At 38.7% G+C, this 25,770-nt stretch overlaps 1 protein-coding gene across 1 annotated transcript in view; it reads left to right on the top strand.

Moving 5' to 3' along the window:
* The first annotated feature begins 1,341 nt into the window (after positions 1-1,341).
* ERp60 (disulfide-isomerase A3) overlaps positions 1,342-25,770 on the top strand; it is a 139,691-nt gene continuing 115,262 nt past the window's right edge. Inside the window, exons 1-2 of the mRNA XM_067145219.2 lie at positions 1,342-1,603; positions 8,167-8,254. Of these exons, the coding sequence (XP_067001320.1) occupies positions 1,461-1,603; positions 8,167-8,254 (231 nt within the window). The 5' untranslated portion in view covers positions 1,342-1,460. The remainder of the gene's footprint in view (positions 1,604-8,166; positions 8,255-25,770) is intronic.

Below are 25,770 nucleotides of genomic sequence, written 5' to 3' on the forward strand. Positions count from 1 at the left end.
TATTTCTTGCAGCTTGTCCTCCTGCCGACACCGGCCATTCCTCTAATTATTTTCTTTTGTAACTTAAAGATGACTTCGCTATATCGTGAATTCCCCCAGTAAATGATTCCATAGGTTAGTATGGGATGGACATATGCAAAATACATAATTTGGCAAGCCTTTAAATTAAAACTATTTTTCAAAGATATTATCATGAAATAAATTCTACTAAGCTTTTTCCCTATAAACTCTGTATGTTTATCCCAGGTTAATGATTCATCCATCCACAAGCCAAGAAACTTTGTTGATGATGAGTACTCAATTATGGTCTCTCCAAATGATATTGGACTAACTTCCATATTGAAATTAATCTTATGGTGAAATCTAATCACAGAAGTTTTCTGTTTACTTAAAATTAATTTATTATCTTCAAGCCAGCTCAGGATATTACTCACTATATTGCCTGCCTTCAATTCTAACCCTTCAGAACTTTCATCAGCTACAAAAATAGTAATATCATCTGCAAACAAAGTTAATTGCACTCCTTGAATATCATCAACAATTTGGACGATATCATTAATAAATACTAAAAATAATAATGGTCCTAAAACTGACCCCTGTGGAACACCATGATCTATGTTTCTGGCACAGGATAACACATTCTTAATTACATTTTTGCTCAAATCAGTACCGGTATATGATATTTCAACAATCTGTCTTCTATCCCCTAAAAATGATTTGAACCAGTCATAAGCCATTCCCCGAACTCCATACATGTATAACTTTTCTAAAAGCAAGCTGTGGTCAATTATATCAAAAGCTTTTGTTAAGTCCAAGAAAATACCTAAACATGCACCCTTCCCATCTAGTGTGTCATATATCCGTTCAATAAAGTTAATGAATGCTGTGGTAGTTGATCTATTTTTACGAAAGCCATTCTGGCAACCAGCTAATATATTATGCTTCTCTAAGAATGATAACAGTCTATCGTACATAATTCTTTCCAGTATTTTGGAGAATACAGAGGGGAGGCAGACAGGCCTATAGTTACCAGCATCTTCTTCACTACCCTTTTTATGTATCGGAACAACTTTGGTTACCTTGAATTTGTCTGGAAATTACAGACAGCGGATTCCCTAGAACTTTATTTATGTAGATTAAAAGAGATGCCCCATCTTTTATTTATATCTGTTTTTTTTATGACAAATTTTAAAACGAGTTTCGATTTTTTTTTAATACATCAGTAAGGCGTTTAATTTTGTAATGCATCTTCTTTGGTATTGAGTATTGTTAGCGGCTTTGTGTGAACGCAACCTATTATGAGTGGGGGAGCGGGAGCCAATCAACGCACGACAACACAAAGCTGACAAAATTCAGGATATTCGCCGGGTGGTCAGCTGTGCAGCCACGTCTTGTCGGCATTATTTGCAGAAGTAGTTGGTTGTGAAGTCTGGCGCTGAGTTTAATTTTACGCTGGAAATATGATTTTCAAGACGTTATTCTTGCTTGCAATCGTTCTTTGTGCATCAGCTGATGAAAATGATGTTCTTGAGCTAACAGATGATGATTTTAAAACGCGAATTGCGGAACATGAAACGGTACTTGTAATGTTTTATGCGCCTTGGTAAGTAATCCTAATTTGCAAGTCAGTTTTTGTGCGCTATAATGTCATTATTTTGTAACCTTGAAAAGCACTTAATTCCTCCGTCTTGTTGAAACGAAGAAGTGGTAATGTTTCAACGTAGGTGCTTTAATCACATAGTGTACATTTTCACTTACTGTATAACTAACTTTTTCGACGGTTCGAGTTACCAGAGCAACGTGAGTTTTGAATTACTATCATCCAGTATCCTCCTTGTTATGGTTCGTCTTGGACGAGACTTTGGTGTTTTTGCATATATACATACATTAGTAAAAAGATGTTGGTGCCAACGATACATTCCATAAGGCATTTCCGAAATATTTTTGCTATATCACTTATCCTCCAAAATAAGGAATTTTGTTTGAATTCCTTTCACATTAGAGATGCCTAATCATCTGTTAGCTTAGGAGGAAATTGTGAACCAAATTACTTGTCTGCGTTCAGTTAATTGTAGTACCTTGTAATTCTTGGTTCTCTAGTTTGTCTATATTATCTTTGTGATGTACTTGTCATTTTTTGTAGTTGCTGTGTATATTGCTGCAGTAGGCCTAAGTTATGTTTTCAGTTTTCTTTTTCTGGCTTCTTGAATTTGTTGTGTTGGTCTAGTGACTGAGAAGTAGCTTGTTGCTTGACTGGGAGGAGTAATGTTTATTTGATCAGTAGTTGCCCCGTCGCTACCAAACTTCCACCACGGAACGATCGTCCTTTGTTTCCTTCTTGCGACCTTGTCGCGGAGGATGTATTTGGACGGAGTACAAGGTTGCCAACCTATTCACTCAGGGACTAAGGCGCCAGGTTAGAGCTGTGAAGCCTGGACAAGACCATTGGTCTGGACTGGTTAGGGTAGGGCCTGGACAACACCATTGGTCTGGATAGGTCAGGGTAGGGCCTGGACAAGGCCAGTGATATGGGGACAAGTAAAGGGGATCTGGGGGGCATGTAAACCCTTCAGGTTACAGCCACGAAGTGGCCATAGGCTTCTTGTTTCCTGTGGAAACGCCATTGGTCTGGACTGATTAGGGTAGGCCCTGGACAAGACCATTGGCCTGGAGTAGTTAGGGTAGGCCCTAGATATTACCATGGGTCTGGATAGGTTAGGGTACGAGGAAACAATTTTTCCTTGGATACCTTGCTGAATCCCTGCTCAAGAGCTCCTTCCCCTTAAATGCCCAGGTGCATAATTTCCTTAAGGCGGTGGCTTTGCTATACCTACCACTAATTTAAGGTAAATTTCATATAACATTTTTGCTGTTCTGTATTCTACATTGATACAATGTTCCATTCACTTATAATTTTTTTACGCCGGGGTTGTTAACGGAATTTTATTATCGTGATGGATGGGAACGACGTTACATGTCACTTTACGTTGGCAAATAGAAATGCAAGAAGCTACTTCAGCAATGGAAAATTGGGTAAAATATACTGGTAGTAAAAGGGCCTCAAGGATTATTACATATACTATTACTTTAAATGCTGCTGTTCTCACCTTCAAATGATCGTGGAAGAGAGATGTATTCAGTACGCTTGCCAGGGACCAACCCACCCGCCCCTAGAAGTACATTTACTTTTATAACAAATTTATAACAAAAATACTGTTTTAGACGCCATACCGTATTCCATTGCTTACAACTGTGATTGGTTCACGTATATGGAAGAGGATGAAGTCATCGACACCTAGGATCTAACCACTGATGAAGGGAATGGTTGAGATTTCCCGAAACATGTATGGTTTAATTAATAATGTTTCTTTCATTTAATGAGTGTATTGATCAAGGCGGATATAATAAATAAACTATTATAGTTATATTACACACCTAGGATGAGGTCGAGATTTTGTAACCAACCATTGCAGAAGAAAAAAATTATGAATAAAGGTCATTTATTAGTTTTTACGTATTTTTGCACATTCAGGTCAATCTCTGTCATGAGAACAAGAGGCTCTTTTGTATCGCCGCGGCGCATACTGTCCGCACGGCAAGAAAAAGTCATTTAGTAGTTGTAAAATACAAGAAATACTGTAGGATAGAAAGGGTTCCCAAGCAACAGTTGGAAGTATTGTCGTTCCTCCCAGCACTACTAGTACGATTGTCAAACTCACGGTTTGAGGCCCCTTTACTATAGCTTTGTTGAAAATTGCATGTAACGCTCTTCATTAGGTTATAAAAGTAAGCGTACTTCTGGGTGGCGGATCGGTGGGTTCCCGGACGTCGCAATGAACACATCTCTCCTGTGACACTCATTCCAAGTAAGATTTTGTTCATTTCTGCTTCCTTATAATGTCAGAAACGTGGACACGAAGCATCAACTTTTCCCCTTATTTGTTTCACGGCTACTATGCCAGGAATTAAAACAATTCTTTTACCAAGCTCGATAGCTGCAGTCGCTTAAGTGTGGTCAGTATCCAGTATTCGGGAGATAGTAGGTAAGAACCCCACTATCGGCAGCCCTGAAAATGGTTTTCCATGGTTTCACATTTTCACACCAGGCAAATGTACCTTAATTAAGGCCACGGCCGCTTCCTTCCTACTCCTAGCCCTTTCCTGTCCCATTGTCGCCATAAGACCTATCTGTGTCGGTGCTACGTAAAGCAACTAGCAAAGAAAAAAAATTCTTTCTCTTTAGATGTTCTTTTGATAGTCTAATCTCATTCACCCAGGGGTGCAATATTGGGGGCATAGCGGCACCTTTCACAGACTTGCTTTCTAAATAGATTTGACTTATATGCTTTCAGTCTGGCCATTTTTTGTTTGACAATTTTTATATTTAAGTGTCCAGAAGAAGAAGTAGATGAACTTCTAAATGCTGTTTAGACTGTAGAATGTTGGTATGAGCCAATTGTGGGTGAAATTTTTTATATCAGTAGGCCTACGGTGTTGTGATTTGTGGGTATGGAGGTCTGCACTTGAGGCTTCATCAGTTTTTCATTTCAAAGACAGAAGAGTCTTCATCCCATTGTAAAGTCTACTGTTCATTTACTTCTTCAATTCACTCAGTCGTAGCGATCTTAAGGATTGAGGCTCAGCAGATCATGTATGTTTTTTCTGATATTTTGACACTGCTTCACAAGTGTTCTTCATGGCTGTTGTTGAAAACTATGTGGATGAAAAGAATCTTAAAAAATCACCACCACCACCACTTATACAGCATTTTGAGAGTAGTACCATAATGTTTGGAACAGAGTGAGTCTGCGCTATTTTTAATTAGTACCGCAACATGAGAAATACCATGGTTCTACTTTACTAGCAATAAGTATCATTATGAGGGGCCATTGACCTGGATTTTGGGCCCCCTTTAGACAACAAGCATCATTGATTCAGGATTGTGCTTTGGAAACAGTACCTTGGTCAATAATATTGTTGTTTTCATATAGTTTCTGTAGCTGCCTCTGTGGATCCGTGGTAGTGTCGGCCTCCGGATCCCAAGATAGCGGGTTGAAACCCGGCAGAGGTAGTCGGATTTTTGAAGGGCGGAAAAAAGTCCACTCGACACTCCTTGTCGTACGATGTCGGCATGTAAAAGATCTCTGGTGATACATTTGGTATTTACCCGACAAAATTAATTAAATCTCAGCCATAGACGCCCAAGAGAGATCTTGTTTACTCTCTCTGCCATCTAGTGGGCCTAGAGTAAAACGGAACGTCGAAATTGACGAGCAGACAGCCAGATGGCGTCAAATCGAAATGTCTGCAGACGGTAGCTGAGGCCATACGATGATTATTATTATTATTATTATTATTATTATATAGTTTCTGGGAAGGTGGGGTATTGCAGGTCGATCTACTGATTGTTTTAAGTTCATAATCGTTCGTCTTTTTGAGTTCTAGTCAGTGGATTGATTTTGGAATTTTTTTACTTTCAGTTTTAAGAGTTGGATCCGCTGATTATTTTAAATTTATATTCATCTATACATTCTTTATCATCACGTTTTGAATTCTGGTCAGTGGATCAATTTTGACCTTTTAAACTGTCATTACATTTAGTCTCATTTCGTACCATTAGGAGCCGATAACCTTTTAAACAACAGGCATCATCTTTTGATTGTAAAACAGTCTGCGGTGGAGATTAAGATGAAAGTTTGGGATTTGAATTCAACGATAAGCTTCCGCAAGAAACACAGTGGAAAGAGTTCATTGATGGTGGACAATAAATGCAGAAGTATTCAAGAAAGTAGACTGTGTGTAACTTTTGGGTAAGACATCTTGGCAAGGTACCCCAACCCTCTGTGGATGGGGGACGCAGACGAAGAATACACCCACAGTATCCCCTGCCCGTCGTAAGAGGCGTCTAAAAGGGGCCCCAGGGGCTCTCAACTTGGGAGTGTGGTTTGACGACCACGCAGCCCTTAGATGAGTCCTGGCATTGCTTCCACTTACTTGTGCCTTGCCCTGCACTTTCATTTATCCTGTCTGACCTCCCTTGGTCAACTCTTGTTCTTTTCCGACCCTGATGGTATTAGAGCATTCAAGGCCTAAGGAATCTTTCATTTTCACGCCTTTTTGGCCCTTGCCTTTCTTTGTCCATCACTTCATTTTTCAAAGTGGCAGATCCCATCTTTTTTCTTCTTTTTTCTCTCTCTCTACCAACTGTTGGTGGGGGACGCAGACAAAGAATACATCCATGGTATCCCCTGTCTGTTGTAAGAGGCGACTAAAAGGGGTGACCAAGGGATGATTGTATGAGAACCGTGGAACTACTTGTGATTAGTATCATCATGAGGGGAACACTATGGGTTGCCTTTACTTATGAGTAGTACCACTATATTAGGTACACAATATGTTTGTGATTAGTAGAAACAGAGGGTGAATCAGTATGGGATTTACAGTACCCTTGATTAGTACCATTGTGAGAAACACCATGGGTCTGGGCATTGCCTGTGATTAGTACCCACTGTGTGAGGAACACCACAGGAATACCGGTGCCCATGATGAGTACACCTACGTAAGGAACACCATGGGTTTGCGTTGCCTATGAGTGGCGCCATTATGTGAGAAACACCATAGGTTTGCGTTACATGTGCGACGTACAATACTTGTGAGTAGTACCATAATGTGTGAAACACCGTGAGTCTACACTACTTGTGATTAGTACCACAACGTGGGACCGTTGACCTGGATTTCGGATCCCTTTAGACAACAAGCATCCTCGATTCAGGATTGTGCTTCAAAAGCAGTCCCTTGGTCAGTAATACTGTTGTTTCTGATAGTTTCTGGGAAGGTGGGGCATTGCAGGTCGGATCCACTGATGCCTTTAAATTCTTATCCATCCAGTCATTCTTCACCACATTTTTTATTCTGGTCAGTGAATGATTTAGAACATTTAATTTGTCATTACATTTCGTCTAATTTTGTACCATTAGGGTCTGATGACCTAGATGTTAGGCCACTTTAAACAAGGTGCCCCACTGGATGAAGAGACATGGTGGAATTAGATGGTCCAGGATACCATCGAGGCAAAAGGGAAAGAAAAAAAGAAATGTGATGAATCGTGAACTGTTGAGGACAGAATAATACAAACAGGCGAATAAAGCTCTGAAAACATTGGTAGGGCAAGCAAAGGCAGCTGCGTGGAATGAAGTCTGCGAAGAACTAAAGATCACAAAACGGGACGTAAAGCTTTTCAACATTGCTAAGACACAGAACAGAACATCAATAGATCTCCTACACATCAGGCAGATGAATGAACAAGGAATGCTCATTCTAGATGAACATATTAACCCATTCAAAGCCAAACCCGTATATATACGTTATTGAACGCTGTGCCTCGTCCAGCATTTCTCGACAAAGGGGTCTGACAATATTTCCTACCTGTACAAAGGGCCAGTTCTTCTACGACTGCTTACGACTTTAACAGCGGTCTTGAACACATTATCTTCATGACTTACTTTTTTCTGCTTATGTTTATGCCCTCATTTTGTTGGCAATATACGCATTATCACATTGGCGAATTCACAATTTGATTTGAACCATTTTAATTAGAACTACGCATTTTTTATGTTGGAAGTTTCAGTCTCTGACGAGATAGTTTCAGTATGATCATTGAGTGTCCCATTAACATGTTTTTATTAATGTATCAATATTCACATTATATGTACCAGGTTCTGTTTATTCTATAATAACAAGTTAACTCTGGGGTGGACTTAGTTCATTAGTCATCTTCTGTATCTGAGATTGCAGGTTAGGAACAGAAAACTAAGTCACTTGCAGCAACGGAATAAATACTTCTTATCAGACTAACTTCAAAAACAGGATTCTAGTAGAAAAGTTTGAAAATTACTTTCATAAAATAAGGGAATATAATTTACCTGGGACTAGAACTTCAGGACTACCCATTGAATATACAAAACCACAACAGCAGATTAATTATCCATCAAGTTTGAACTTTATCATATAAAAAAGAGATTTTAAGGTTGCATTGTACACCCTCTCTTGATCACCTTGATACAGCATTTCTTTTCAAGCCTCCTTTTCTCTCTCTGCTTTTTTTTTTCTCCCTACATTCTTTTCCTGGTATTGAGGCAGATGTTTTGTATGCATTTATTTTTTTAGGTGTGGCCATTGCAAAAAACTGAAGCCAGAATTTGCCAAAGCTGCCGGTGATATAAAGAATAATGATCCTCCTGTAGTATTTGCAAAGGTAAGCAAGTATTATATTTGAAGGTAGGGATTGCTTAAAGAAGCACAATTCACAGAATGTTATATAGTGTGTAGAATTTTTGAAACGTGTCACTTCTTGTGTAATTGAAAACAAATCTGTTGATTTTGAGAGATTCATTTGTTAAGAAACCTATTCTAAATCATGTCAGCTTTTTCCGGGCTTGTAGGCCGTGGTCCAGTAGCGAGTTAATGTCCCGATGTTTCACCGAAGACTGCGTTCGTCATTGTCAAGTGTTCCGACTGACTTTGATAGCAGCGAAGCTCTCAGAGGAATGAAGTGCTGTTGTAATTCCACCTCATTATATAGTGCAGTATACGGCATGCTGCTCGCCTATTGGCCGTCATGGTGGAGGGGGGAGGTGTGCGCGTTCGCTGATTGGCTGTTCTTCGGCTAACGGTTGAAGTGTTAGGGAGCCCGGTGTACATTGACCTGCCTTGGCGGAGACAGGCTGCTGATCACCCATTGCTTTTTTCTGGTGTGCCGCGGCTATCATATCCTTCAGGATTTAGAGCTTTCAAGATTGGAAACCAGGCTTTGTTTACCCGTTCAGATTCTTCCTTATGGTTGGAGCTGTTGGTGTGCTTCAGGATTTCAATGACTTCCCTCTGTAGCCGGGAGTGATAAGACACAGTAGTTGACAGTACTTCGGTGTCGCTGTACTGTATGTCATGGCCTGCCAGCAGCGAGTGTTCAGCGACTGATGATCTATCTGTCTGTCCCAGCCGGCTATGTCTGTTATGCTCCTTCAGTCATGAGGCGATGCTGCGTTTGGTAGTGCCTATGTATACCTGGCCGCAACTGCACGGGATCTTGTAGACACCTGCTGTGGATAGAGGATGGCGTTTGTCTTTGGCAGATCTAATCAGTTCCTGGACTTTCTTTGTCGGCCTGTATATGGTTTTAATACCATGGGACTCTAGTAGCCTCCCTATTCTGTCAGTTACTTTCTCAGTATACAGCAGAAAGGCTTTAGCTGCTGGCCGCTCCTCTTCTTTCTTTTTGGTTAGTGAGTAGGGTCCTTATTGAGGTGGCTGAGTTCCTCGTTTAAGTTCTGAGGTTGACAAATTCTCTTAGCACGGTCAACTAGAGTCTTAATCACTCCGTACTTTTGTCGTGGGTGGTAGTTGGACGTCTTCTGAAGATAGCGGTCTGTGTGGGTCGGCTTGCGCTATATTGTCAAACTTTACTAGCAAAGATGCGAAAGAGATGTTAGAAATCATTACCACCACTCCAACATGGTGTCGCTGCACAAGGCTTCCAACTTAGGTGCTGCTTGTAACAATGCCATTGGTCTGGTTAGTTTAGACCCTTGGCTAGTGATGAGACCATTGGTCTGGGTACCCAAAGGCCTCGAGTATCTCGTGCGACAGTATTGGCTAGATTTATTATATTGCTAATTAATTAGCAATATAATAAATATAGTGATCTTCAATACGGAACTACAGTGATATTTATCAGTATTGGCTAGTGACAAGACCATTGGTCTTGATAGGTTAGACCATTGGCTAGTGCCAAGAACATGAGATCAGCACATAGTATTAATGAATGTTCAATTAATGAACATTGTATCCTCAGCCATAGTGGGTAAGTCAGTGTGCTTGTTGCTAGTAGAAATTTGACTGGGGCATGTTTCCTGGTAACAAATTGGCTACGAAACATATAACATTTGTGAGAAAGGGAGGGGGGGGGGGGCGAGGGAGGAAAGATTCCCCTTCAAAAATATACCCTTCTGGGCTGAGCGCATGAACTTGCAGGCATTATTTCTGGCACACAAATTTTAATCTACTTCCCCGCACTTTTACTTCCAGATCTCTGCCACGAACTTCATAACAATTCCATTGAATATACAAAACATCTTCTGTACCGAGATTGCAGGTTAGGAACACAAAACTAAATCACTTCCAGTAACAGAATAAATGACATCACACGCTGCCCCCTATCCCCCACCTGAGCATCCTTCTTACCTTACTGGTGACGAAAACAACTGCATGCTTTACTGGCATTGGGAAGATAGTCCTGAAAACTTCCCATACCCGTGCCATGTAATAAAGTAAATGAGCTTGATTTCCTCAGATGTTTTGAATTTCTAGTTTTGCTGCCTCTGAATATACAAGTACTTTAAGATATATAGATAATATTCCATGACACGACTGTTCGACTCTTTGGCTGAATGGTCAGCGTACTGGCCTTCTGTTTGAATAGTGAAGAGTCCCAGGGCAAAAACTATGCCCTTTTACTATTCTGTTTCTTGGGAGTACCCGATGAGTTGGAAAATCTTAATTCACTACACTGGCGGCGGAAAACCTATCTGACTTCGAGGAATATTTTTCCTCCAAGCCAGAGGAGAAACCTCTCTTCACTGCTAATTTGGAATAAAATGAATGTAGAATTTAATAAAAGTGAAGAGGAAGATGATTTGGGGTTGAATTTTGAGTTATTTAGTGAACTGAGGTGCTGTAATTTGGAATAGGCCTAAATTGTAATTCTAAACCAGGTCATATTACTACCACTACTAAGTTTGCATACTGCTCATTCAAAACAGCGCGTCAGAGTAGGGATCGAATAGCTGGAATGCTATGAAGAACGCGTGTGTTACGTACCAGCAGTATCAGAAAATGTATGAACCAGAGGAATGGCACGCTAAAGAAGAAAGTTTTCTAACTCCCCAGCTATTTCCCGCCAGTATTCAGTCAGGCTGTTTTACTCGGTATGCAGCAGTAATCCAATCTATCGGAGATGAGTGGCAGCAAAGAACATCGCAACAAACAATAGTCAATGTAATGTTCTTGTTGATCAGTGTTATGTGCTTTCGTTGAAGGCATTCCCATTTTATTTTCTTCCGACTCGTTAATACCACTGTTATCATAGTCGGTATGGTAAAACTGAATAAAACATAAATGATCGGAAATTGTATTCTCTCTAACTTTTGTTATGTAATACTTTTCGATAGGACCAATAACATGTATTTAAAAATTAAATTTTAGGCACCTTCCCCTAAATTACAATTTTATCCCGGATGAATAAAACTGTTTATAGCTTAGACTGTAGTTTTTTATTCCCCGACTCAATATACCGATTTTCATTAAATTCTGTTAACCCATTTTCTCGTGGCTCGGCGTTGAAATGGACAAAAATACAAATTCATGAATGTCTGTGCTATCATAGCCGGAGCGGTAAAAATGTATAAGACATAAATGATCGGAAATTGAATTGTATATAACTGTAGTTATATAATATTATCGATAGGACCACTAATAATGTAAATATTTCAGAATTAAATTTTAGGCCTTCCCCTAAACTACCATTTCACTCAGCGTGAATAAAATGATTTATAGCCTAGATAGTAGTGGCTTAGCCCTCGACGTTACATACTGAATTGAATTAAATTCTCTTGAGCTGTTTTCTCGTGATGCGTGTACATACAAACAGACAGACCGAAATTACGGAAAAGTAAAAAGTGCATTTCCTTGTTACTGTGGACATGACCGATACAGAAATATCATTCTTTTCAAATTCTGAGCAATGTACAGACAAAACTCTTATTTTATATATATAGATTATCTTGCATATTCTGTGCTTATTCAACCCTTAGGTATTTAGCATTGTAAAAACCACTGACATACATCACATGCTGCCCCGTATCCCCCAACTGAGCATCCTATGGCATGGAGCGGTATCTTGGCTGCGAACACCCAACAATACCATGCGAGGCATGGGTTGCCCAGTTGGTGTGCGGACAGTGACAGCTCCACTCGCACTCTTCTTCCCTCGCTGGCGATGAAAACAACTGCACGCTTTAATGGCGTTGTGAAGATAGTCCTGAGACCTTCCCATACCTGTGTTATGTAATGAAGGAAATGAGCATGATTTCCTCAGGTGTTTTGAGTTCCTTGTTGTGCTGCCTCTGAATATACAAGTACTTTTATATCGATAATAATTATCCCCTTCCCGTCAGTTTTGAATTTCCACAACCGCTCAATGTTGTGTATATGGATTTCAGAAGCGTACAGTCTTGCAAACTGAATAGGATTCACAATTTGGTGTATGTATCTTTCCTCTCGGAGCTGGGTGGAAGGGTAACAGCATTCCTATGTTCAACCTGAATCGTAAAACACTTTTTTTTCCCAATTATTTTCTCCAAAAATCTGTTATCCTACTTCTCGTAGTAGAGCAAATGACCCCTGTTACACTTTTGAGTACAGATATCTTGTCTAACTCCTCTTCATGACCTTGATCGTCAGTCAGTTCAGAATCATTGGTTACTGTATGTTACTGTGGTTGTGTTCTAAATTGCACTGAAGAGTTGCTGTACTGCAAACTTTGTTCAAAATGAGTACAACGGATGATTACAGGACACAAAGCTGAACAGAATAGGTTCTGCATTGACTTTATTGGAGGGTTATCAAAATTATGACAGAGTTTGTTGAGCAAATTGTCACTGGGGGTGAAACATGGGTTTTGCACAACATCCCCAAAAGAACAGGAAGAAAGCTCAAATTCACCAAAAAATCCACCTGAATTTCCAACAAACTCCATCATTGCAGAAACTTGTGGCATCTGGTTTTTTTTTTAGACTAAAGGAGTTTTACTCATTGAATTCCTGCCAGGAAATCCTATCCTATCCTGTTCATAGTTATGCTGTAGATTAACGCATTCCGCTACAATGACGGGTACAACCATCGCCGTGTACTCAAGTCTGAAATAAGGCGGTCTGACAAACAATTTCTTTTGATTGTGATGATGTACTTCAGAATTACATCCCTAGATAGTGCTAGCGTGTTTACATGCCATTGTTATTATCTGAAGGCCATTTTGTCTATGTTTATTTTGCTTCTAAAGTTGGTCGTCTTGTTCATGAAATGAATGCTGTGGAGCAAGATGTCGTGTAAACATCGCGAGAAGGAAGAGGAAAGAATTCTGCAATTTCTTCTTGATGGTGGTGATGAAGATAACTCAGATTTATCTGATAGTTTTAGCAGTGATAGTGCGTCTGCGAACTGTGAATCCGCTCATGAAAGTGATAGTGAGGATGAAGATAACTTCGTACATAACCTCACCACATCGAGCAACTGGAACTGGAGTTTGGCCAGTAATGTTCCGAAAGGCAATGCATGTGCAGTTATTGGGGAGCTAAATGCTATAGTCAGGAGACGCCTGGTTGATAATAGTACAGAATATGATGTGAGTCAGTTCCTTACGGACACTTTTTCGGAGGGAATTTGCAAGGAAACCAATGCTTATGCAAAAAAAAAAATCTGGAAGATGTCACCCTTCCTGATTACGCCACTAAAGGATGTCCATCTCACTGGAGGCATTTTCCTGAAAAGATTGCTCCTACAGCAAGTAAATCAGCTCCATCAAGGATATGTAAAGTCTGTTTTGAGCATGGAATCAAGAAGGAATCTTGCTTCTACTGCAACAAATGCAAAGTTGCTCTCCACGTGGATGAATGTTTCAAGGTGTACGTACCTTAAAAGATTTCAGTTAATTGTAATAAATCAAACTCTAACTCCAAATGTTGTTAGTTTGATGCTGTATGCTTTTGTAACCATTTTAGCATCCATAACATAAAATGTAAGAAAAATAATCGCTTTCCAAGGTACATTTTTTAAGGAAAATATTTCCATGGCAGTGGGTTAACAGGAGGGCATAGGTAAATGCTGATGCCTGTTGTGCTACTCGTAAACACTGTACCTTTGTTGGGCTGTTCGTAACCACCACAGCACCATGCTCTCATATGGATGCTCTATCCCATTATGCCAGGAAAACACCAGGACTTGTTGCATGAATTTCACTCATTCTCCAGTCTGAACTTTGCGCCATTGAATTTTCCCAATTATTTTCTCCAAAAATCTGTTATCCTACTTCTCGTAGTAGAGCAAATGACCCCTGTTACACTTTTGAGTACAGATATCTTGTCTAACTCCTCTTCATGACCTTGATCGTCAGTCAGTTCAGAATCATTGGTTACTGTATGTTACTGTGGTTGTGTTCTAAATTGCACTGAAGAGTTGCTGTACTGCAAACTTTGTTCAAAATGAGTACAACGGATGATTACAGGACACAAAGCTGAACAGAATAGGTTCTGCATTGACTTTATTGGAGGGTTATCAAAATTATGACAGAGTTTGTTGAGCAAATTGTCACTGGGGGTGAAACATGGGTTTTGCACAACATCCCCAAAAGAACAGGAAGAAAGCTCAAATTCACCAAAAAATCCACCTGAATTTCCAACAAACTCCATCATTGCAGAAACTTGTGGCATCTGGTTTTTTTTTTAGACTAAAGGAGTTTTACTCATTGAATTCCTGCCAGGAAATCCTATCCTATCCTGTTGATAGTTATGCTGTAGATTAACGCATTCCGCTACAATGACGGGTACAACCATCGCCGTGTACTCAAGTCTGAAATAAGGCGGTCTGACAAACAATTTCTTTTGATTGTGATGATGTACTTCAGAATTACATCCCTAGATAGTGCTAGCGTGTTTACATGCCATTGTTATTATCTGAAGGCCATTTTGTCTATGTTTATTTTGCTTCTAAAGTTGGTCGTCTTGTTCATGAAATGAATGCTGTGGAGCAAGATGTCGTGTAAACATCGCGAGAAGGAAGAGGAAAGAATTCTGCAATTTCTTCTTGATGGTGGTGATGAAGATAACTCAGATTTATCTGATAGTTTTAGCAGTGATAGTGCGTCTGCGAACTGTGAATCCGCTCATGAAAGTGATAGTGAGGATGAAGATAACTTCGTACATAACCTCACCACATCGAGCAACTGGAACTGGAGTTTGGCCAGTAATGTTCCGAAAGGCAATGCATGTGCAGTTATTGGGGAGCTAAATGCTATAGTCAGGAGACGCCTGGTTGATAATAGTACAGAATATGATGTGAGTCAGTTCCTTACGGACACTTTTTCGGAGGGAATTTGCAAGGAAACCAATGCTTATGCAAAAAAAAAAATCTGGAAGATGTCACCCTTCCTGATTACGCCACTAAAGGATGTCCATCTCACTGGAGGCATTTTCCTGAAAAGATTGCTCCTACAGCAAGTAAATCAGCTCCATCAAGGATATGTAAAGTCTGTTTTGAGCATGGAATCAAGAAGGAATCTTGCTTCTACTGCAACAAATGCAAAGTTGCTCTCCACGTGGATGAATGTTTCAAGGTGTACGTACCTTAAAAGATTTCAGTTAATTGTAATAAATCAAACTCTAACTCCAAATGTTGTTAGTTTGATGCTGTATGCTTTTGTAACCATTTTAGCATCCATAACATAAAATGTAAGAAAAATAATCGCTTTCCAAGGTACATTTTTTAAGGAAAATATTTCCATGGCAGTGGGTTAACAGGAGGGCATAGGTAAATGCTGATGCCTGTTGTGCTACTCGTAAACACTGTACCTTTGTTGGGCTGTTCGTAACCACCACAGCACCATGCTCTCATATGGATGCTCTATCCCATTATGCCAGGAAAACACCAGGACTTGTTGCATGAATTTCACTCATTCTCCAGTCTGAACTTTGCGCCATTGAATTTTCTCCTGTTTCATAGCACCTCAGTGGAGAACAATTTGATGATAACGTAAAGGATACTGTCACAGACTGGTTAAAGCAAAAGTTGACAACTTTCTATGTATAGGAAAAGCCGATCTCAGGGTACAACAAATGCCTAAATGTTCAAGGTGACTGTAAGGGTAAGTTAAGGTATACTTGTATATTCAGTTCCTTACTATTAATACACTGTTCATGGCTAAATGATCTGTACTTCCTTAATTGCCTTTGTACATCCGCAACATTCCTGTCTCCTTTTTATTCACTTTTCACATGAAGAATGAAGATTTTTCGCCAAGTTTCCTTTAAAAGTGTAGATCCCCACTCCTCCACTCCTTCGATGATACTAGGAAGCAGAAATGAGCTCGTTGGAGGTTGAGAGAAAATGAGTCTGTAAAGCTATGAAGACTGTGTGTAGCTTTGCTATAATGAGTACATGCAAGACACTTGCCACCTATATAGAGCAAGCAGGAAAAATTCCATTAACATGGCTGTACCCCAATTCTGCATCGTTTAGACCAATTTTTAAAAATTTTTACTTTGGTAGGTAGGAGCTAGAGCATGCTCCTTTTCTGAAGTTTGTGTTCTGTCTTTGTGCAGACAGCAGATTCTCTAGATAATAAAAAATATTGTGAGAATTGGAATCTACACAAAATCACATTGTGAACACATCACATTGCTTTCAGATTTTATCTGAGTATTGAAGTCCCTTTTGAGTTCTGTTATAAATGCGAGAAATGATTTTGTTAGATTGAGCACTGATAGTCGTAAGAACATCAGCCTTTAGAAGAATATAGGATCTTTCTTATAAACCCAGCCTGAACGCACAGTGTTTGTACTCTGCGCTACGGCAGTTCCTTCAGCCGAACTTAAGTCGCACACGGTCACCCTGCTTTAAGGTTGTATACAATCTTAGATTAAATCTTACCTTATAAAAGATGCTGGAAGTGTTGTCCTTGCTGGATTATACAGGCATTGTACCTGGTAACCACTTTCTGGCTGACATAAGTGAGTTCTGCCACTGTAATGTTTATGATTTCATTTGTAATATTTTCTTTCAGTTCCTCCAGTGTGTGAGAATTTGTTTGATGCACTTTTACCTTCAGTTTACCCCGCAAGTAAAAATCACACAATATTACATCTGGAGATCGAGGGTGCACCCTACTACCGCGTCCAGTAAGAGAGTGAAAGAAAACTCTGACTACTCATGATGATCTCAGGGTATATCTTGACGAATCTAAGCTTAACGTGGAGTCAGAGAAACGGTATGTTGTTCTACAACTGTGACCTATCAATATCTCAGATGGACATCACCACCCACGTACCATACGATGCGAAAGATAGGAAAAACGCAATTCACTTAAATCCATGTCCTTAACTTACAATATCTATCAATAAATAAACTTGTCACATGATTAATTTTTAACTAAAATGGTTTATTAAATAACTAGAATATCCTGGAAAGAGAAAATTACTGTGGCATAAATCATTTCATAATACTTGAGATTCAAATAAATTTCATGGGAAATCTACTTTTATTTAAGATTAGCCAACCAACATACAATACCTATTTTGTAATGATTAGCCTCACTCCCTTTCCAATACGTATCCACTAATATGTAGATCACTCGAAACAAAACTGTTTTCAACATAGCTATCAATTTCCGAATTTGATTTTGTATATTAGACCATAACTTACCTTTCTATCTTCACGACTACCTTCGATATTCACAATTAAGTATTTATTTACTTTCCACCTAGTCGATACAATGATTGCTTAAGGTAATTTTTAATGGTCAAAAGTGGTACATGTTTCGTATATTATCAACATCTTCAGCCACATAACACTGTTTAGATGAAAAATATATAAAATTGACAAAGAAATGCTTTAATTTTAAGGACACTTCCTCTAAAGCATTTCTCCGTTGCTTGTATACAGCTCTTTAAATTCAATGAACAGCTTGACTACGACTATCACACAACAACATTAATTTATTTCAACCCTTTTCTCAATATATTATAATACTAGGTGATGTACCCGTGCTTCGCTACGGGATTCTCAGAAAGACTGACTTTGTGGTTTTCCTAACTGAAGTCAACATAGATCATAACAAAAATGTCAGTAGAAATGTAGCGATTAAAAGCAATGTTATCATATAAAATACTCGATCAAATGAAAAACCTCACCTTTTCTCACTTTTAACGAGCAGTACCACGGTGCCGATGTTACAGTCCAGAGTTTCAGAGCTGGAATGACCAGGATGAACCAGTATGTTACGTACAAGTACTATCAGAAAATGTATGAATCAGAGGAATGGCACACCAAAGAAGAAAGTTATCTAACTCCCCAGCTACTTCCCGCTAATATTCAGGCAGGCTGTTACACTCGGTACACCCAGGAGAGTTAGCTGTGTGGTTAGGGGCGCACAGCTGTGAGTTTGCATCCGGGAAATAGTGGATTCGAACCCCACTGTCGGCAGCCCTGTAGATGGTATTCCGTGGTTTCCCATTTTCACACCAGACAAATGCTGGTATGTACCTTAATTAAGGCCAAGGCCGCATCCTTCACACTCCTAGCCCTTTCCTATTCCATCGTCGCCTGGTGTGAAAATGGGAAACCACGGAAAACCATCTTCAGGGCTGCGACAGCGGGGCTTGAACCCACTATCTCCCGAATACTGGATACTGGCCGCACTTAAGCGACTGCAGCTATCGAGCTCGGTAGAGTTAAATTTTAGGCATTCCCCTAAGCTACCATTTCACTCAGTGTGAATACAATTATTTATGGCCTAGATTATATCGACTTATTACCCTGATTTCACACACAGATTTTCATTAAGATACGACCATTAATAACATAAATATTTGAGAATAAAATTTTAGGCCTTCCCCTAAACTACAATTTTACTCAGCGTGAATGAAATTATTTATGGCCTAGATTGTAGCGACTAATTCCTCGACTTTGCATGCCGATTTTCATTAAATTCTCTTCAGCCATTTTCTCGTGATGCGTGTACATACATACATACATACATACAAACAGAAATTACAGAAAATTAAAAAGTGCATTTCCTTGTTACTGTGAACACGACTGATACAGAAATACCATCCTTTTTAAATTCTGAGCAATGTACAGACAAAACTTATTTTATATATATAGATGTGGATTAGACACACGTGAGATGCTTGATATAGGTGTCACCTAACATGTTAATCTTCATTGCATGGGTATACCCACAATAAAAGTTGGACCAGGCCTAGCATTCACTATTCTAGGTCAGATATGTCCTCATTTACTTCTATGTTTCCTCAATGAAATTTCTTAATACTTCAACGTAGTCTGTACATGACCCCAATCTTAAGCTACTTACATCTCATATCCCAAACTATTTCTTCTATGCAATGCTAATGCTAATTCTCTTCGACGATTATACACTTCATTTAGTACAACTTGCAGCTTACTACATATTTCAATTTTAATCCTCTCTGTATATATTCATTTCTTCTTAAATGCCTCAACCTCTTCTCATAAATACATCTCCCTCGACGAGGCATACATAACTGAAGCTATTTAAATTACACTGGGTCATATATTATTTCATTCCGAGGACATCTAACTCCCGAGTTTACCAACACACTACTCCTTGCTTTTTAGTGACAAAAAAACCACATATCTGCCTGCATATCGGTACTTAACCCTACACATGCTTTTCACGCTAAACATTAGGTTGCCTTATACATTATAATATCTAGTTCTCAAAAATTTCTGTTCTCTGATGATGTGGTAAACTTTACCTATTCAGTATTATCAAGGTGACATGTGCCTATCTACAGCATTTTTATGTATTCTATAGGCATTGAAAACTGCTCCATTCTTATGAATCGACTCTGATTTAGGTTAATATGCGAGAGCTTAATTTAAAAGTTACTTTACATTGAATATATCCATACTATGACTACATACTGTCCGTTTTAGGTTAGAAACATTTTTTAATATTTTATTTCAAGTAAGAATTGTAATTTATGGGAACTTAGCTCAATCATTCTCCAGTTTGGGGCAATTCAGCTGCCATCCATCCTTGGTCTGTTACTCTCTCGGCCGCTCGGAAAACCAACGACCTGCTTCCTTCTCATTCCTTCTCGGGTGGGACCGATCCCGCGGTGTCAAACACATCTCTAGGGCTGCCCACTGCACATTTAACTGGAATTCATGACGATCTTCTTGCCTGAACTAATGCTAAAGAAGAAATATACAGATGCAATATGGGAATTCATATCAATATCCTTATAAAATAGGTAATATATATTGCTTTTCTGACTCTGCTGTTCTATAAGACTGTTCTGAATTGTATCATGGGAATCTTGGTATTGCTCCCAATCTATATTTTATTTCCAAGATCAGGCTTAAACAATCTGTTTGTTCTTCTGAGATAATTTCTATTTTCTCTTCTTTCTTCTTGAATATAACTTGGTTTCCACTTGGCAATCTCGATATTTCGCCGACTACTGCTATCTTGGCTATTATATAGCAACTTGGTCTGGTTGTCAATCTCTTCTCTTTTTCTCTTGTAAGAAATACTTCTTCTATAAATGGGTATATTCTTTCTGAAGTGCTTTTCGTTTTCTCCCCTTGAAATGTTACTTACTAGCTGATGTACCCATGCTTCACTACGGAATTCTACATTGTATACAGAATTCTGGGTTAGGTAGTGTACATGCTGTGAGCAAGATTGTATTAAATTGTATAGCTCTTAACATTACTCTAGAAATGCGAGGGGGAAGTCACCAAAGGTCTCTTCTTTCTGAAGTGCTTTTCGTTTTCTCCCCTTGAAATATTACTTGCTAGCTGATGTACCCATGCTTCACTACGGAATTCTACATTGTATACCGAATTCTAGGTTAGGTAGTGTACATGCTGTGTGTTACGTACCAGAAGTATATGAAGACTTGGTTAGGAAATTTTCATTGTAACGGTAGGCTCACTTGCCTACTATCAATCACAATCAAGTCGGGGAGTTTTCATTATAATTTGTAGGCACTAAATCTCCATCTGCCTTTTTACATCGTCAGAAAGATTTTCTTAGTAGTTTTCCCAACTGAAATGAACATAGGTCATTACAATGACATCAGTAGGAATGGCACGATTAAAAGCAATACTTTCATATGAAATACTCGATCAAATGAAAAACCACACATTTTCTCACTTTTAATGCTGCTGATCTAACAGTCCAAAGTTCCAGAGCTGGAATGTCCATGCCGCAGGTAGCCGTGATCCGTGAAAACTCTTCATCTTTTTTCAGCGGGGGGGGGGGTCGAATAGTGGAAAGTCCCAAGCCAAAACCTATGCTCTTTTGCTAATCTGTTTCCTAGGAATACCCGATGAATCGGAAAATCTCAATTCACTACACTGGCGGTGGAAAGAACTATCTGACTTGGAGGCAAATTCTTCCTCCAAGCCAGAGGAGAAACACCCTCTTTACTGCTAATTTGGAATAAAATGAATGTGGAATTTAATAAAAGTGAAGAGGAAGAAGCTTTTCTTAAAGAACAGCTCTTTTCAGGGTTGAATTTTAAGTTATTTAGCGAATTGTAGTGCTATCATTTGGAATAGGCCTAAATTGTAATTCTACACCAGGTCATACTACTACTACCACCACCGGTACTACTAAGTGAGCCTTTGCCTTAAATGTGCACACTGCTCATTCACAACAGCGCTTCAGAGTAGGGATCGAATAGCTGGAATACTATGATGAACCAGTGTGTTACGTACCAGCAGTATCAGGAAATGCATGAATCAGAGGAATGGCATGCTAAAGAAGAAAATTTTCTAACTCCCCAGCTATTTCATGCCAATATTCAGTCAGACTGTTATACTCAGTACGAAGCAGTAATCCCATCTATCGGAGTTCGGTGGCAGCATAAGAGACACAGAACATCACCACAAACAATGGTCAGTATAATGTTATTGTTAATCAATTTTAAGAGCTTTCGATATTGTAGGCCTTCACATTTAGTTTTCTTCCGACTCTGAAATACCACTCTTATCATAGTCGGTACGGTAAAACTGAATAAAACAAAATGATTATTTTATTCTCTCTAACTTTTGTTATGTAGTACTTTTCAATAGGACCTATAACATAGGTACTTATTAATTAAAAATTTGATGCCTTCCCTTAAACTACAATTTCAGACAGAGTGAATAAAATTGTTTATAGCTTAGACTGTATTGTAGTTTCTTATTCCCCGACTATATACCTATTTTCATTAAAATCTTTTCACCCATTTTCTCATGGCTCGGCGTTGATATGGACTTAGCAACTAAAATACAAATTCACAAATATGTTATCATAGCCGTATAAGACATAAATGATCGTAAATTCAATTTTATATAACTTTAGTTATGTAATATTTCTCCATAGGACCCCTAATAATATAAATATTTGAGAATTAAATTTAAGACCTTCACCTAAACTACCATTTCACTTAGCGCGAATAAAATAATTTATAGCCTAGATTGTAGTGGTTCATACATACCGATTTTCATTAAATTCCCTTCAGCCATTTTCTCGTGATGCGTGTACATATATACAGGCAGACAGAAATTACGGAAGTCTCTGCAAACACTCTGAGACTCTGGCAAAAAAAAAAAAAAAAAAAAAAAAATGGGGGTGATATGTGATTATGAGAACTGAGCAAGATAGTTCTCTTAGCCTCTGTCACCTCAATTCTCCAAACTTCCTGCCTACACGTGGTGCCCCTGTTAAGCGGAGTAACTCAGTGGAAGGTTGGGTAACCAACCCCAGCGGGAAACTGAGTCGGTGAGCAAACAGGTTTTGGAGGTCAGTGGGAGGCAACGGAAAACAACCACTGAAATTGTCCCAAGAAGTTCGTGGCATTGGACCTCTGTATAAAAGACTCCGGAGGTAAAACTTCCCCTCAATCGGATCTCCGGGAGGGGAATACATCGAGGTTTTCTAATAGAGATGAAAGGAGGAGTAAAAGCCCTAGAAAAAGTAAAAAAAAAGTTTGAGGATAGGTACATGGAATGTACGAACTTTATTACAGCAAGGAAAATTGGAAAATGCTAAACAAGAAATGGCTAAAAACAAACTTGACATACTAGGCATGAGTGAAGTGAGATGGGGAGGTAGTGGAGAACTGGATAGTGGAGGATATACACTATATTACTCAGGTACTGAGCATAGTGGACAACATCGAGTAGGAATACTAATTAAGAAATATATAAAGCCAAAAGTGTTGAAGATAGAATATGTAAATGAGAGAATAATTATGCTAAGATTGAAAGGCAGTCAGAAAGATTTAGTAATCATTCAAGTTTATATGCCAACCAGTCAACATCCAGAAGAGGAGGTAGAGGAATGTTACGACCAAATAGAAAAGATTAGTGGAAGAGAAATTAAGAATGCGTGTGTGGTGATAATGGGAGATTGGAATGCCATTGTTGGAGATGGACGTGAAGACAAAATAGTTGGGAGATATGGCTCGGCGTTAGAAATGACAGAGGCCAGGTGTTAGTTGACTTCTGTAAAAGAAACAACATTGTTATTGGCAATACATTGTTTGAAAACAGTAAAAGGCGGAGGTATACTTGGACATCTAGTATTAATAATGGAAGGTACCAAATAGACTATATTATGATACAACAAATATATAGTAATGGCTTAAAAAGTGCAAAATGTTATCCAGGAGCAGACATAGGTTCTGATCACAACCTAGTTGTTGCAGAACTGTGCATTAAATTAAGAGCAATGAAGTGATATGCCTTGAAAATTTGAAAGAAAACGTTGTAGAGTTAGAAGAGGGGCTTGATGAAAGATCTCAAACTGAGAATGAGGCTGTGTTAATGGAAATTGGGAGAAATGTAGAAACAATCTTAAAGAGATAGCAAAAGAAGTTCTGGGAACAAAACAGAGGAATATAAGAAAGGAATGGGTAACTGAAGAAATGTTGGACAAAATGGAAGAAAGGAGAAAATGGAAAAACGTAAACACTCAAGAAGGAAGAAAAATGTATAGAAAATTAAATAATACATTAAGAAGGGAGACTGAACATGCTGAAGAAAAGTGGATCAGAGAAACCTGCAGCAAAATAGAACAGTTGGAAAGTGAAGGTAAATATGACATGATGTACAAAGAAGCTATGGAATTAACATTCAAGGATAAAAGGAATGGAAGTGGAATGACTGAGATTAAAACATTGGATGGACAGTTAGTAGGTGAGCCTGAAAAAGTCAAGGATCGATGGAAAGAGTACATAGAATGGTTATATGATTTGAACAGCAAACCAGACGAGAGTAGTATAAATTTGGGGAAGGGAAAGGAAATAAATGAAGATCAGATTGGGTTCAGTATATTAGAAGATTAAATAGAGGCAACTATTAGGGAAATGAAGAATGGTAAAGCAGTTGGTGTAGATGAAATACAAGTTGAACTACTTAAAGTACTGCAGGGGAAAGGAAAAGGTATTTTTGTAAAACTTTGTCAAGAAATATACTTAAAAGGGAAATGGCCAGAAGATTTTCTGGAAAATTACCAATAGAAAAAAGGAAAAATAGTAAGAAATGTGAAGAACACAGGGCACTAAGTTTAATTTCTCATGCAGCTAAACTAATATTAAGAGCAATGGACAGAAGAATTTACAGATGAATGGAGAATTATATTGGTGAAGAACAATATGGATTTAGGCATGGAGTAGGCACAAGGGGTGCTATTGGTTTACTGAAAGGTTAGGAGAAAGGTACATAGAGAAGAATAGAAAAGTATACACAGTCTTTGTAGACTTAGAGAAGGCATTTGACAAAGTGAGGTGGGATAAGCTCTTGGAGATACTTAAAAAACATGGAGTTGAATGGAGAGAGAGAAGACTGATCAAGGAATTATATTACAACCAAACAGCAATAGTGAGAATAAGAGGAGAATTAACAGAAGAAATCAGGCTTGGAAAAGGTGTTAGACAGGGTTGCTGCTTATCACTAACTTTGTTTAATATTTACTTGGAGGAAATTATTTGTGAATGCTTGGATGGTAAAAGAGGTGTCAATGTTGGAAGTAGGAGAATTGAATGTATAAGATTTGCTGATGATATGGCAGTAATAGCTGAAAATGTGAAGGACCTCCGTAAAATGCTGAGAGAATTAAACAAAAAGTGTGAAGAGTATGGAATTAGCATAAACAAAAAGAAAACCAAATTCATGTTACTTGGAGGTAAAGGTGAAAAAGCGACAATCAAGAAATTATTGAACAGGTGAATAAGTATCTCGGAAGTATTGTGACTGAAGACCTTCACTCTATAACAGACATAAAAGCTCAAATTGCCTTAGCCAAGGAAAGCTTCAACAAGAAAAAACTGCTTTGTGGCCCGCTAGAGAAAGATCTGAGGAAGAGACTTGCAAGGTGTTATGAATGGAATATAGCTCTATATGGCGCTGAAAAATGGACATTAAGGAAAGAAGAATAGAGACATTTGAGATGTGGATTTGGCGAAGAATTGAAGGAGTAAAGTGGAAAGATAAAATATCAAATGAGGTAGTTTTGAAGAGAGTGCGAGAAGTGAGGAGCATGATGACCGTAATCCAAAATAGGAAGAAAAATTGGATAGGGCATAATCTAAGACACAACACTTAACTATGAGTAGCAGTTGAAGGGATGATAAAAGGAAAACAAAGGGGAAGGAGACGATACCAGTTATTAGACAGCATTAGAAAAAGAAAGGAAGATTATGCAGAAGTGAAGAAAAGGGCACAAGATCGAGAGATATGGAGGTCACAGCCATGACTAGACCTGCCGGATGGCAGAACAACCGATGATGATGATGTGCACCTGACTGATACAGAAATACCATTCTTTTCAAATTCTGAACAGTGTACAGAGAAAACTCTTATTTTATATATATAAATTATCTATCATTAGATATGATTTAAATC

The sequence above is a fragment of the Anabrus simplex genome, chromosome 4, assembly GCF_040414725.1.
Source record: "Anabrus simplex isolate iqAnaSimp1 chromosome 4, ASM4041472v1, whole genome shotgun sequence".
Taxonomy (NCBI): domain Eukaryota; kingdom Metazoa; phylum Arthropoda; class Insecta; order Orthoptera; family Tettigoniidae; genus Anabrus; species Anabrus simplex.